This window comes from Mastomys coucha, unplaced genomic scaffold (assembly GCF_008632895.1).
Source record: "Mastomys coucha isolate ucsf_1 unplaced genomic scaffold, UCSF_Mcou_1 pScaffold15, whole genome shotgun sequence".
Lineage (NCBI taxonomy): Eukaryota > Metazoa > Chordata > Mammalia > Rodentia > Muridae > Mastomys > Mastomys coucha.
Window position 1 is genome coordinate 168,147,788 of NW_022196897.1, and position 15,771 is coordinate 168,163,558.

The 15,771-nt window shown below is 40.9% G+C and overlaps 1 protein-coding gene across 1 annotated transcript in view; it reads left to right on the forward strand.

Moving 5' to 3' along the window:
* The first annotated feature begins 1,812 nt into the window (after positions 1 to 1,812).
* Prpf6 (pre-mRNA processing factor 6) overlaps positions 1,813 to 15,771 on the forward strand; it is a 62,268-nt gene continuing 48,309 nt past the window's right edge. The window contains exons 1-2 of the mRNA XM_031373133.1: positions 1,813 to 2,022; positions 13,113 to 13,281. Of these exons, the coding sequence (XP_031228993.1) occupies positions 1,952 to 2,022; positions 13,113 to 13,281 (240 nt within the window). The 5' untranslated portion in view covers positions 1,813 to 1,951. The remainder of the gene's footprint in view (positions 2,023 to 13,112; positions 13,282 to 15,771) is intronic.

Here is a 15,771-nt window from a genome sequence, read left to right on the forward strand (position 1 = left end):
AAAAAAAAAAAAAAAAAAAAAAGCGGGGCAGTGGTGGTGCATGCCTTTAATCCCAGCAGAGGAAGGCAGATTTCTGAGTTCAAGGACAGCCTGGTCTACAGAGTGAGTTCCAGGACACCCAGGGCTATCCTGGTTCAGTGTGACACCAGGAGGACTCCAAGAAACGAAGGCCTCTGCCCTCTCCCCATCCCATGCCACCCCCCACAACAATGCTGGGATTAGAGACGTGCACAACTGCACAACTAGCTCCAGCCCCTTGTTGTTTGCTTTGTTTTGAGACGCGGTCACTCTATGTAGCCCTAGGGGCTACTATTCCAGAATCGTTCTCAAATAGGTCAAGAGCGAGCTGTTTTCCAGGGCACTAGCCACCCTACCCGGGGCAAGCTCCCCCCACTGCCTTACCACCTGCCCAGCCCGGGAACGTAGCCCAGCAGAAACCCTGTTTCGAAAAAACAAACAAACAAGAAGCAAAAAACAAAAAAACAAACAAAAAGATTCCCCAAGCTCCATCCACTGTTTGGCTACTAGCTCATTCTTTACTGGACCATTTGCTGACTCTCACTTGCAGACCACTTTGCTTTGAACTTCAGGCAGTACTACTCTTCTCTGTGAAGCCCCTCGGTAAGGCTCAGTTCCCTGCGGTTCAGTGTTCACAGACTCAATCCTGTTCCTCCCTAAAAACCTGTCTAGGGGCTGGCGAGATGGCTCAGCAGGTAAGAGCACTGATTGCTCTTCCGAAGGTCATGAGTTCAAATCCCAGCAACCACATGGTGGCTCACAACCACCCTTAATGAGATCTGACACCCTCTTCTGGTGAGTCTGAAGACAGCTACAGTGTACTTATAAATAAATAAATTAAAAAAAAAAAAAACCTGTCTAGGGAGCCAACATTGCGTAGTACTTCACTAAAAGGCATTGGATGCAGAAGCCCGGTTGCCTGGTCCTGTACAGAGTCCAGGCTACACAACTTGCAGTTTTCCTGCCAGCCCTAGAGCCTGGTGCTCTCCCTAGGTGCAGGAAGTGTTAAGACAAGTGAGACTGAGAGGCAGACTGTCTAGACGGGCTGAGACTGCTTTATTGAAACACTGAGGGTCCCCAAACTAAAAGGGCTGAGACAATAGAGTGGCTACCAGGAAGTTACAGCTTTTTTGAGGTTTAACTTGGAGCAGAGTTGTTTTCCATTCCCCTGGCATACTGATTTTGCAGGTAGAGCAGACCATCTCTGAGGCTAAGCAACTTTTTATAGCTTGGGGTTAATGCCTTGTACAGCCTAATTCATGGCCTGAGGCTATTATCACACAACAGGTGGGACTGGCATTCTGTTTCGGGAAGAGCTGCACACAGGTAGAAAGTTTCTGTGCAAAGGAGAGTGGTGTGAGTCCAACCAAGCCATTGGGCACACAATCACTCCCAAGCCTGTGACGCTGGCCCACACACTGTTGAGTGCACTATACATTTGTTCTCCGAAGGCGCGCGGCGGGTGGGGAGGGTGGTCCCTGGTCTGATCGTTGAGCGCGCAGTCTCGACCGTCGGTGACTGCACACGGTTCAGTATAGTAAGGTAAGTCGGCTTCGCAGCCATGCCTGCACTGGAACGCTCCTGAACAGGACTAATGGGCTCCGGCTGAGCGTCATGGCTGGCATAACAGTCGAACCCAAGGCCCTGTGCTATTATACCTAATAGCTTCACGCGCACGCGCGTTTCCCCCCCCAACCCCGCCCCCGCAGCGAACACACCAAGCAGCCCTGGCCGGAAACACTTTGCAAACTCACATCTTTGACTTCCGCCCTAAGCTCTAGGTGGGCGGGGCTTTCCGCGACCTCGTCTTTACTTCCGGTGCGCCGGTGACGTAGTGGCTGCATCTCTTACAGCTGCGACACCAGGAGGACTTCAAGTCTTCTGCCGCATATTTGCTCCCCTGCTTTTCTCTGTTTCGGTCAACAACACCGCCATGAACAAAAAGAAGAAGCCGTTCCTGGGCATGCCTGCACCGCTGGGCTACGTACCCGGGCTGGGCAGGGGGTAAGGCAGTGGGGGGAGCTTGCCCCGGGTAGGGTGGCTAGTGCCCTGGAACACAGCTCGCTCTTGGCCTATTTGAGAACGATTCTGGAATAGTAGCCCCTAGGGCTACATAGAGTGACCGCGTCTCAAAACAAAACAAACAACAAGGGGCTGGGGCTAGTGGTGCACGTCTCTAATCCCAGCATTGTTGTGGGGGGTGGCATGGGATGGGGCGGGGGCAGAGGCTTTCGTTTTTAAGTTAGAGATCAGCTTCGTCTACATAGCGAATTACAAAACAGCCAGGGCTACATAGCGAGTTCTAGGACAGCTAGAATTACTTAAAGAAACCTTATCGCAAAAACAAGGTTAGCTTTCAACTAGGTAATTTGGCATAATGCCTTTCCGACAAAGTGGAAATGTATGTATGTGTGTGTATGTATGTATGTATGTATGTATGTATTCGTCAAAATAAGTAGGTTCATTAGGCCTGACTGCCACCCTAAGATATGACTGAGGGATCTGAACATCAGTGTTTTGGTGTCTGAAGTAATATCCTTAAGCAAGTTGACTGTAAGAAGCAGTTGATGTATACAGTAAGAGTGTGCTATACCTTTCTTCTCTTAAACATACTTTTCCTCTAGGATGTGTGGCTATAGGTTATTTGTTCAAATTCTCAGCCCTCTGGATAGAGATGGCCATGCTACTAGTCATAAGGTGTTGGATAGATGAATAATATTTTTCCTACTTTTTTATGTGTTTGATTAGGGAAACTTAAGTCTTTCTTGGTAGTGGTAGTAGAAGGGAGACATTCACAGCCATTTTCAGAAGACATACAATTCACAAGACAAGGTCGGTATTTGTATAAATAAGCACAAAAAGTAGAACAGAAGTCAAGAGATATTCAGCAGTGTGGCATTTTAGTTGGGTTTACAAAGTGTCAGATTTAGGAGGAGTAAAGGAAAAAAGTGGAGTTTGGTATAGACACATAAAAAGGCAAGTGGGGGCTGGTGAAGTGGCTCAGAGGGTAAAGGCTCTGTCAAGCCTGAGTTTGAGTCCCCAGAATTCACGAGGTCGAAGGAGAGAACTGATTCTCTGAAATTGTCTTCTAACTTCTACAGATATGTCAGGTCACACACACACACTAAATAAATAAACTGTTTAAAAGGGCAGCTGAAGGCGTAGCTGAGTAAGTACCATGACAAAGCTCTGGGTTTGAGTCCAACATTTTGCCCAACCTCTTTAAAAAATATAAAAGGGATTGAGTTCAACATCTTGCCCAACCTTTTTAAAAAATATAAAAGGGATTAGAGAGACCCCTAGCAGTTAAGAGCTCTTACTGCTTTTGTAAAGAACTTGAGTTTGATTCCTATGACTCCTGTCAGGAGACTCAACTTGCTTATAACTCCAATTTCAGGGGACATGATACCCTCCATAGCCACCTACATACATGTGGTGTTGATAAATACACAGCTTCACACACATATACATAAATAAAAATAAATGCAAAAAGAACAAGGTCAAGCCCAGTGAGCCTAGATTTTAAAAAAAGAGTCCAGAAGAGTGGGAATTGCAAGAAGAATGGAGCTGGAGGTCACAGGGACTTTAACATTAGGATAGAGTTTCCTGTTTTTTTTTAAAAATCATATCTCAGTTGCTTGATTTTACTAATGAAGAATCAAGAGCCAAGTGCTGGGGTGAAAGCCTGATAGATCAGAGAGCCAGAATAATCACTCAGCTGACCTTCCTCCTCAGCCAGTATCAGAGAAGGAATCCCCCTCTTTTGCCTTCTCAAAAAACAAAAAACAAACAACAACAACAACAACAAAAACCTTTCAAACTGAATGTCCCTCCCTTCTACTTCCTGTGCATCACTCTATCTGTCCTCCTGGCTCTCTCTTTCTCTGTTTTTTTTTCTCAATAATCCTAGATTCACTTCCTATCAATTGATTGCTTGCTCAGCTTCTTGACCAATGGTTGACTTTATTGAATACAGTTTATACTAATAAAGCTCTTGGATTAAAGGTGTGTGCTAAGGCTGAGCCACACCATAACAAGAAACAAGTAAATAACATAATTGAGTTCACAGTGTGACAAATATCCTGCAACATTTGCCCCTTTTTGTCTAAATTAACTGTAATTTACATTACAAACTGCAAAACTGTTTACAATAATGAAGCTGTTTCTGCCAAGCTTTCCACAGTGGCCAACTTGGTTGTATTTGACAGTCTTAGGATTAAGTATTTTGAGTTCAAAGTTCTGTAAAATGTTTGTTTTAGTCTCATATGAACTCAGCAATTTGAATGTCCTAAGCAATTTGTAGTCCAAAGCTGATATTTGAGTGGTGTTTGTCAGCTTAGTGGCAATCCTGACTAGGTAGAACACCTCAGTGGATCCAAAGGTGTCCACAGTTTGCATAGAACCTGATGGTAGCAGAGGCATGGGGCAGTTTTGCTTAGTGGTTAGCATTACCACAATCCAGGTGGATTCATTGTTTCAGGGCCCCATCTTTTTGGAGACCTCAAAAGTTATTGTTAGGAATGGTCACAGTTTGTTGTAGCAAACTTAAATATTTAAAATGCCATATTCAGCAGATCTTTGAGAGGTTTGAGGATCGCAGTTTATCAGGTACACAAACTTTGTTCCTGGTTATCTGCTTCAGGCTCAAACCTGAAAACATACAGGAAGCTAGATGAAACTTATTTATAGAATTAGTACTCTGTATGACTACTAGTATCAAGACAAACTTTATACACACACACACACACACACATATAATAATCTTGTAGTTTTGGAAGATAGTATTTATACTTTAAGAAACATTTTAGAGAGTCAAATGAAAACTAAAAGATTGAGATTAGTGACAATAGACTAATCCCTTACTTGTTGTTTTCCTGTCCCATACCAGGTGGCTCTTCTTTTTTTTTTTTTTTTTTTTTTTTTTTTTTTTTCGAGACAGGGTTTCTCTGTATAGCCCTGGCTGTCCTGGACTCGCTCTGTAGACCAGGCTGGCCTCGAACTCAGAAATCCACCTGCCTCTGCCTCCCAAGTGCTGGAATCAAAGGTGTGCGCCACCACGCCTGGCCTCAGGTGGCTCTTCTGATATGAGAAGATTTTGGATTTTTCTTTAACAAGCATTTGTTAGATCTAGAGAAAGAGAGAGCTACGTTTCAGCCCCAATGCCAGCTTTACTTTTTAATTGAATTGGGACTACATAAAGATCATCTGCCACTTTTTACTCCTGACCACTTAATTCCCAGAAGTAATGACTCTTAAGACTAGCTACTTATTAGTAATTGTCTAGCCCATAAGCTTTGGCTTGTTTTCTTTTTTTCTTTTTTTTCTTTTCTTTTTTTTTTTTTTTTTTTTTTTTTTTTTTGGTTTTTCGAGACAGGGTTTTGGCTTGTTTTCCTACTAGCTCTTATTTATCCTCTTTATTCTAGCCTGAGTTCTGGCTGGTTTATGTCCGTTTCTTCAGCATTTTGGTTGAATCTCCCCTTATATTCTAACTTGAATTCAGGTATGTGCTTGTTTACATTTATCTCCTCAGTATGCCAAGGCGAATCTTCCCCTCTCTCACTTTTTCACAGAATTCTTTCTCTCCCTACTGAAAGTCCCACCTCCTATTTTCTGCCTTAGCTCAATGGCCATAAGCTTTTTTTATTGACAGATGATGCTTATAAGAGATTCTCCCTACATTTTCCCTTTTTAGTCCAATAAAAGGCTCTTTCTCTTACATCAATAAATTGTATACAATAAGAACAATTGTGAAACCATCAGGTAAGAATTACATTCACAATGTCTAGTCCATTTGTATTTGACAACTTTGGAGAAAGTACTCTGCTATCTATCCTACCTTCGTGAGTTAGAATTCTGTACTTAAATAATTTTCTATCAAAACTTGCATTTATAAATCTAAGAATATCTTCTTAGATTTTCTGAAATCCTAAACAGTTTAAGGTTAATTGTGAGACTAGCTAGTCTTCAACTCCATTAGAGATCTGAGAAGGAAATAAAACTTACCTGAGTATGCAGGAAGTAGAGGCAAGCAGCTTCAAGAATTATTGAAATGAGAGAGGTTGGTGGCTGACTGGACAGTTCCCCACAAATTTCCCTGAGTTCTAGGAACATTATTTTCATTCAAACTTCTGGCCCAGTATATGACAGACTTTTTGTGAATTAGGAAATATGAAGGATGTCTTTGCAAAGCTTGGTGGTCGACTTGCATTGTTTGTCTAGTTTGGATAATATTTTGTCTGCAGTTAAGCCATATAATCTTTGAAGTACAATAGGGCTGCTACCAGGAGCAGGCCTGTCTCATCAAAAAAGATCTTTTAATAATAAAACATCTTTAAGTGCCATATTTTGTAGATCTCTGAGATTTTTGAAGACTATCTATAGAATATATAATTGTTTCTAGCTATTTACTCTACTTTCAACTTCGAAAACATATTTCTGCAATAAACTACACTAGTAACTAACATGAGTTTGATTGTCTGACTACTACCTTTCATCTCTTACTTATATTTAGCAGTTTATAATAGCATATTTCAAAAGAACTAGAACTTAACATTGAAGTTTTAAGAATTGCATAGGTACAATACCTTAAACTGAGTTGAAACATAATATGTTGTAACCACATATCTTATTCCTATATGTAAAAAATAAATCTGTTTTCCCGCTCTTCTGTCTCTGCTCCCAGGATAATGACTCTGAGACTATTTATTAATAAATGCCTAGGCCATAAGCTTTGACTTGTTCCCTGACTAACTCATATTTAACCCATTCAACCTATTTTGTGTCTTCCACATGATTCGTTACCGGTCCTCAGTTTCATGTATCCAAGTCTGGGGTGAATTTCCTCTTTATTCTCTCTGGAGTTCAGCTCCCTGATGGTTTACATCTGCCTCCTCAGTGTTCCAGCTCAAACCTCCCCTTGATTCTAACCTGCTGGTTAGTTACCTCTCCTTCAGTCCTGGCTTGTTTCTTCCTCAGCCTCCCTCTATTTCACAGAATCCTCTCTTTTCCTGCTAGTGTTCCATCTCCTATTTCCTGACTCCGCTCATTAGCTATAGTTTTTTTTTTTTTATTGCTAGGTGACGCTTATATGAGATTCTCTTTAGACTTATATTCCCCTTTTTTCTTTTCATCTCTTCTCTTCCCTCCCCTCCAACACTAGATAGGAGAGAAAGGATAGAGGAAAGAAAGAGAAAAAGCAATCCCTGAATGTAAACTCCCTTGTTTTGTTCCTGATCAAACCCATTAACAATTTTTAACCAACTGCCCGCCCCCCTCCTTTTGACGACAAACACCCATTACCCATTGAATGACCAAAAACTACCCACCACACTTTTAGGGAATGGGGTATGATTTTCTTATGAAGCCCAAAGAAAATTGATAAAATAGTCAAGTCGTAAGAAAGCTAGCTGTAACATTTATCCAGTCTTTTCATGCTGAGAAAGTTTGGGACTTAACAGAAATCCTGATTGAAACAGTCTATGATGCTGGATGATCTAGCTAGCCATTTTGAAGCTGTTCTAGGAACAAGTTTTTTCATCTATAATAAGAATAGATTAGTAACAGATTAAATAATATGTATATTTCATAAGATAATAATATATAGTAATAGATTAATAGATTAAATAGTGGAATATCTCTGGGAGGTTTTTTTTTTTTTTTTTTTTTTGGTCCCTTTTTATTTATTAAGCATCTCTCATATCCTTTAGTATCTTGAATTTTTTGTTTTTAGTATCTTGAATTTTTTGTTTTATCTATTGAGGCTGCTCTGGTTTTGACATCTGGGTTATTAATGTTTATATCCAGAGCAGTGCTGTTCAGTTGTGTGGATAACTTTCTCCACTGTTGACCTGAGATGGCCAGTTGAACTTGATATTGATTGGGATCTCTTGGGGCATTTCTTGACAAAGGATTACCTTGTTTGTCTCTTGTTTGTTGATCTACGTCGATGAGTCCAGTGCTGCCCTTCTTTTTGAATTATCTGTAGAAAAAAGTTTCTAGGAACACCTTGCCTACAATCCCTTTTTAAATGACCTTGTTTGCCACAATTAAAATATTTGACAGTTTGGCTTTTCTTAAAACCTTTGGAGATTATTTTTCCTATTATAGTTGCATATTTAAAATTTTTTAAATCTATCTTTTCTATGGGATGCCATCTAAATTCTTCCTGAGGTAGCCATTGTCTGTTGGCATTTGTTGGACACTAACAGGATAAGCTGAGGTTGGTCTCTAACGACCTTTGCCTCACTTTTATGATTTTTATTATATGGTGGTGCTTTACCATTATTTCTTCTTTTTTTTAGTATCTTTCTCAATTTTGTTTATAAATTTTTCTAATTTTTCTTCTGAGGGCTGTCTATTTTTCATATTTCTCCCCCCCTTTTTTTTCTTTTTTTTTGGTTTTTTGAGACAGGGTTTCTCTGTGTAGCCCTGGCTGTCCTGGAATTCGCTCTGTAGACCAGGCTGGCCTCGAACTCAGAAATCCACCTGCCTCTGCCTCCCAAGTGCTGGGATTAAAGGCATGTGCCACCACTGCCTGGCTCCTTTTTTATCCTTAAAACATAACTTTAACCAACCTGGTCAGAAGTTATTTTGTTTTGGGTTTCCTCTTGTCTCTCTCAGTCTGTGTTTTTCTTCTGCTTACCCCACTGTCTTTGCCCTGCTTATGTCTCTTAGTTCACTAGGAGAGATGTGGGAGAGGTGCTCTGCCTTCCACATGTAACTGAGAATCTTGTCTCTTGGATCCTGCCTTGGGAAGTTATTCTTGGACCCAGCACATGGCCTGGCCAGCACCAGCTCCTTCAGTTTGGGCCTCTCTTGATCTCTCTTAGCCTCCAGCCTGTCTAGGAAATTGCTTTGGAAAGTATTTGTGGGGGAAAAGATATGGTTTTTCTATTCTACTGGGGCTTCTTCTGAGAGTCACCGCTTTTAGTCACTGATCCATCTCTTGGCTCCTGCTTTCCCCAAACCTTTGCTGCAGCTGCATCTGACCTCCTGAGAAACTGTGGTTGCTAAGCAACCATTTAAAAGACCAGAATTAGGAACTGCTCTGAAACCTTGAAGTGCCTTTGCTCTTTTTAAGTTTGGACTCCTGTAAGTTCTTGCCTGATGCTCAGTTCATTGTTTCTCACCCAGGACTTTGCTAAGCTTGAATTCTATGCCCTATGGTGGACACCATCTGAAACCTTAGGCTTTTCACCATTCTTTTTTTTGTTGTTGTTTTTGTTTTTGTTTTATTTTTATTTTTATTTTTTTTTTTGAGACAGGGTTTCTCTGTGTAGCTCTGGCTGTCCTGGAACTCACTCTGTAGTCCAGGCTGGCCTTGAACTCAGAAATCCACCTGCCTCTACCTCCCAAGTGCTGGGATCAAAGGCGTGCGCCACTACCACCCAGCTTCACCATTCTCATAAGTTCCCTGTAACAATGACTCTGTTTAATAGCTGAATATGAAATTAAAAGGTTTGGATTATGTGCCTTCCATGTTGAGCACCATCTGTAAAAAGAGTTTTTTCCTGACCACTTAATTCTCAGAAATAATGTCTCTGAGACTATTTATTAATAAATAAGCTTCATCTTGTTCTCCAACTATCTCTTCAGCCTGTAGAGAGCAGCAAAGACAAGCATTTGGGAAATGGTTGTGGGTTGGCCAACTGCATGGCAGGAAGAAAAGAAGGGACAGCCTGCTCAGACTGTCCAGTCCCTGACCAGCACTGGGTGATTGTTATCTGTCAGGAAGGGAAAGTGGCTGGCTCAATATAGTGGCATGGATGCCAGTGTTAGTTTGGAGCTCCAAGCCAGGATTTTAGGCTGGTTAGCTGGGGGTAGGCAATATCACTTGGCCAATTTATTACTCTTTGTCTTGGGACATTTTCTCTTGGTGATTTGTCCTTTTCCTTCAGATGTTTCACTTGCCTGGTCATTCCTGGTTTCCTTAGTTGGATGCTTTTATTCTCCTGAAAAGATATAAGCAAAATCCTGCCCCAACCCTCTAACTCTGGGGGTTCCTTTTTGGCCAGTTATATCTTTCTTGGGACAAAATGTATTTTGGCAACAGAAAAAGTATGATTTTTCAATTGAAGTTAAAGAAATTATTTTGAAAAATAATCTGCCTCAAACTCTGAGACCCGCCTGTCTCTGCCTCCCAAGTGCTGGGATTAAAGGCGCATGCCACCACCGCCTGGTCTTAATCTATCAGTCTTGCTGATTTTTTTTTTCTGAATTTGTTGTTCCCTTGCAAATTTTAATATTCTAGCTTTAATTAGGCATTATGTCATTTTGTCCATCATTTGATTATTTCAGACACTTTATCAGTCGTGTCTGTGTGAGCTACATAAATTTGATGTCTTTGCTACGTTTTGCTATGTTTTGCCCTTTCCATTCATCCCTCCCTCCATGACCAGTCTGAACCATGACCATGGATATCTTTTTCTGTCAGTTTATGAAGGAAAAAACCCACAAACCCTACAATGAGTTCATACCCAGGTGCATGAAGTGCTGCCTGGTGGTCAGCTCTGATTCAAGAAATTTTAGACATAACAGTTCTTATTGACCTTTGATTTGATGGGTCCTACATAAAGCTTTGTGGGATTTCTTAAGATTACCAAACCTCATAACAGAATATTTAGAGTATATAGAACAAAATAGGGTATATGGTCAGCATGTCCTTGTTCTGAGCCAAGTCACTTCTCTGTGTTAATGACTGGTGACAGTATGAAATAGCTGGCAAGCATGGAACAAAATGGCTACAGCTATGCTGGAGGTGGGGGTGGGGTTAGACCATGACAGTACCCAATAAATAGTGCTCTACTGATATTGTGATTCCTTCCTCAGTATTGGCTATCCCATACCACAGTCTATGGGCTCCTGCTTTCCATTAGTTTTGGCTCCTTTAGTGGGTGATGAAACATCAGTAAACCTTGTGTTAGCCAAATGTTGTGAGCGTTCTACTGGTCCCCACAGTTCAGTAGGTGTCTCTTTGAGGGAAGGGTGGGGGAGCGCCTCAATGCAGGAAGACACAGACTCCTTTGCTACCACATCCTAGTTATGAAGGGATTCAGATGGGTATCAGTTCTGCTGTAATACCTTTCTTTCCATGGCAAAGGCTGCAAAGGACTCTGCCTTTGAGTGGATCCAGTCGTTGTTAAGAGGTGACCTTACAATGGGTGGTTGGCAGTGACTGAGCATAAAGTTCGCCATGCCTTGTAAAATGTCCAGGTTTCTCAAGGAGAGAATATTTATTCTTTGTATATGGAGAGCATTAGCAATAGAAGCTGACAGGTGGATGTTAGTGCACTCCTTTTTGCTTTATGAGTCTCAGTTAACAATTCACCAACGAATATGATCTCCATAATTAGGCTACCATCTAGTTAAATATTGGTCAGCGTTGCATGCATGGAGATTAGCTTACTGGCAGTTGCAAAAATCTATAAATATGATATGTGATTTCTCTAGTGTGCAAACATACTAGTTAGGAGCTGTATCTATAGTTTTATCTCTGAGTGGTGGGATTAAAGGCATGTGCTACCACCACCTTGTTCATCCTAACTCTTGAATTTAGGAAAGAATTAATTAGTTTATAGAGATCTGCTGGGATTAAAGGCATGGGCTACCACCGCTCTGCTCAAATATTTTATCTCAGCTTCAGTCCCAACTCTTGGAAATTTAGAAAACAAGTTTGAACTGTAGTTACCCTCCAAATTTACTTAAAACACTTTAGATCTCTTAACCGTGTTTTTAATACCAAACAACAAAAATATTCTTATTTAAGAAGAAAACTCAAAAGCTAATGTCTAAGATGGTGTAGGCCATGTAGCAATCTACAGCCCAATGTTCTAACATGAAATTAAGACACATGGTTTCAGCCTGGTCTACAGAGTGAGTTCCAGGACAGCCAGGACTATACAGAGAAACCCTGTCTCGAAAAACAACAACAACAACAACAACAAAAGGCACATGGTTTAAGAAAACCCATTTTTCATTTCATGCCAGTAAGGCAGGTGTGCCTTTGGTAAATTATCATTTGAAAATATTATTTTTTTATTTTTATTTTTTTTAATGCCTGATCAAATGAAATGCATTTGTTAATCTCTATAAGTTAGTTTGGACTGAATGACCAAACTATCTGATGAACTATTATCTCTCCTTATTCAGGAGGCCTCTCTTGTTCATGTCTAATCTTTATCTCTCTTGACCTGTGGTTGACTTTATTTAATCCTATTAACAAGATTCAAGGAGAAAGCTCTTAGAATAAAGGTTTATGCTAAGGTTGAGCCATACCACAGCTAAAAACGTAACACAGTTTGGGGTTCACAGTTTGATTAAATATCCTGCAATGGCTCCCATAGTTTTCTGAGCTACATTTTGTAAAGAATCACTGGCAGATTGAAAGTTGAAGTAGGAGTAGGTTTAGGTTGGAGGTAGGAATAATAAATGGATTTCCAGCCAAGCCAGTGGTAATTTGTCAGTAGTAGTTGGAGCAGACAGGATGGAGAGAACTCAAATGGGAGACAGACAATAAGATAGTGCTTAATGCTGGACAGTGGTGGCGCACGCCTTTAATCCCAGCACTTGGGAGGCAGAGACAGGCAGATTTCTGAGTTCGAGGCCAGCCTGATCTACAGAGTGAGTTCCAGGACAGCCAGGGCTATACAGAGAAACCCTGTCTCCAAAAACCAAAAACCAAAAAAAAAAGAGATAGTGCTTAATATGGAATGTCTGTTAATGGCTAATCATTGGAACAGCTGCTGAGTGCATAAAGGAGGAAACTCAGTTCCGGTCTGGGTGTAAGTGGAGCGTTCATGCTCAACAGACAGTTGGATATGTGAGGTGAGAACTGGGGAGACTCAGACTTATGAAGGCCTGATGTGGAGAAGAAATGGAGACACCTTGGGATGAAGAGAAACTGTCTCTGACCTACTCATTATAGGTTAAAAGTTTAGCAAGCAAAGAAGACCAGGAATGTGTAAGCATCCAATTCATTGGTACTAGAATCTCTGGAGGTTCCCAGAAGTATGAGAAGTGATGTTACTAAGTGATGATCAAAAGAGAGCATAGGATTGGGGGTCACTTAAATAATGATGTCTTTGGGCTTCTTTTAGTGCCACTGGCTTCACCACCCGATCAGACATTGGTCCTGCTCGGGATGCAAACGATCCTGTGGATGATCGCCACGCCCCTCCAGGGAAGAGAACTGTGGGGGACCAGATGAAGAAAAATCAGGCCGCTGATGATGATGATGAAGATCTGAATGATACCAACTATGATGAGGTGATTTTAAAAAAATAGCGTTCAAAGGTTTATTTTTATTATTTTTAAGTTATGTGTATGAGTATGTGTGCACATGAGTGCATGGCCTGAGATGGACAGAGCCATTGGATCTCCCTAGGGCATGGTTTAGAAGTGTTTGTGAGTGTCCCAATGAGAGTGCTGGGTACTGAGCTAGAGTCCTCTGAAAGAGTTTTTAATGTATTCTTAACTGATAAGTTATCTCTCTAATCTCTAAAAAAAGAAGTTTTTTAAAAAATGTTTTATTATTTGAGAACTTCATGTGTGTATACAATGTATTTTGATCATATCTTCTCCTGATCCACTCAAGCCCAGTACTTCCCAATAGGTCTCTTTCTCATCTTCATGATCTCTTCTTTTTTTTGGTACCCACTGAGTCCAATTAGTGTAACCTGTCAGAATGTTGACTGATGTTGTTAGCTTTGTCTTGTGCAGTGAGTTCCCTGGTGCAGTAGCTATGTCATACCCAGAAGATAGCATTTCACTACACCCCCACCCATCACCTGCTCTTAGATATCTTTTAACCTCTCTTCAGTGATTATCTCTAGTTTTGAAGGAACAGATGATATAGATATTTTAGGAATAAGCACTTACTATAATTTATTCTTAGTATTTTGACAATTTGTTAACATTTTTTTTCATTAACTGTTATTCACTTTAGAAGGCTTTTTTGGTAAAGATTAAAGAGCATCCTGGATCGCCGGGTGTTGGTGGCACATGGCTTTAATCCCAGCACTTGGGAGGCAGAGGCAGGTGGATTTCTGAGTTCGAGGCCAACCTGGTCTACAGAGTTAGTTCCAGGACAGCTATACAGAGAAACCCTGTCTCAGGGAAAAAAAAAGAGTAGCCTAGATCTCTGGATATAAACATAAATAGAAAGCGATTTGACATTTCTATTTAGTAAAGCAATAGAAGTAGGTTTCTCTCTATGTCCTGTGATCTGCCAAGCCATAGGCTTTTGTGCAGATTTATAGACTCATGCATGAATTTATTAGAGTAGAGCAGGTCTCAGGCACTTGATTAACCCCACCTCTATTGCACCCATGGGTATATTTGCTTGGAAGACCTATATTGTAGCATTCAAGATTAACTGTTGGGTATAAGGCCATTAATGACATTTCTTCCTAAGTGGCCTACATGATACCTTTCAGCCCTACAAAAGCCAGCCAGCAGTAAAAAAGTTTCAGGTCAATCCCAGTTTTTCTGGAATTTTCTATGTATAGCAACCAAAGTGTGTTGCATCTTCAGCAATAGGGACTTACCATCTTGCTATGGAGGGCAGCCAAGAACAATGGCAACAGTTTGTGTTGTTTTAAAGGGAGTCTTTGGGGCTTCCTTGACCAATAATTCATGGGGAGGCACCCTGTGTTCTGGAATCATCTATCCAAGAAAGAGACATTGCAGGCTAAGTTTAGGCTTCTCAACAGCAGGGGATCAGCCTCTGAAGGACTAAACTCTGGACTCCATGTACAGAGCCTCTTTATTATTGCACATAAGGTACCTTTAGCAAGTCAATTTCCAAATACCAAAACCTCTTATCTGATCTAGAAGCTGTCTGAGGGAGTCTTCATCCATAGGAGACTTCCTGGTTTGCCAGGTATGTCATAAGACTAAGTTATGCAATACTTTGTGAATCTTCCATAAACTTCAGATAACAATCACTATTTACAAAAGGCTATTTCTAAGCCTAGGTGCCATCACTCAGAATTCATTCCAGATACAATGGCTCTACTAAAATTCTGCTACCACATCCCACATCTGGTACTAAGGTTTTCAGTTAATGACACATGTCTCTTAGTTAGGGTTTCTATTGCTGTGAAGAGACACCATGACCATAGCAACTCTCATAAAAGAAAACATTTCAGTGGGGCTGGCTTACAGTTTCAGCATGATGGCATGCAGACTGACGTGGTACTGGAGAGGTCTACATCTGCCTCTATCCACAGGAAGAGACAGTGATACATTTCCTCTAACAAGGCCACACCTCTTAATAATTCCTTGTGGACCTATGGGGGCTATTTTTATTCAGGTCATTCATTTTTTTTATGAAGAAATACTTATTTATCTTATTTATGTGGGGACACTGTTGATTGTGAGTCATCATGTAGCTGCTGGGAATTGAACTTAGGACCACTGGAAGAGCAGTCAGTGCTCTAAGCTGCTGAGCCATCTCTTGTGCCCCCAGCTATTTTTATTCAAACCCTCACATCTATCCCTGCTGAGTACCTGTGTTCAAATTCCTTTAAAAACAAATTATGGTCTTCAAAGTAGTGGTTTTCTTCCGTACATCTTTAGTTTTGGTTGACCCACCCCTACCAACTCCTCTCCTTTTTCTCCTCACCCACATTCCCAGTTAAAATTTTTATTTTTAAAGATTTATTTATTTTATGTATTCACCATTGCTCTCCTCAGATATACCAGAAGAGGGCATGTGGTTGCTGGGAATTGAACTCCAGATCTCTGGAAGAGCAG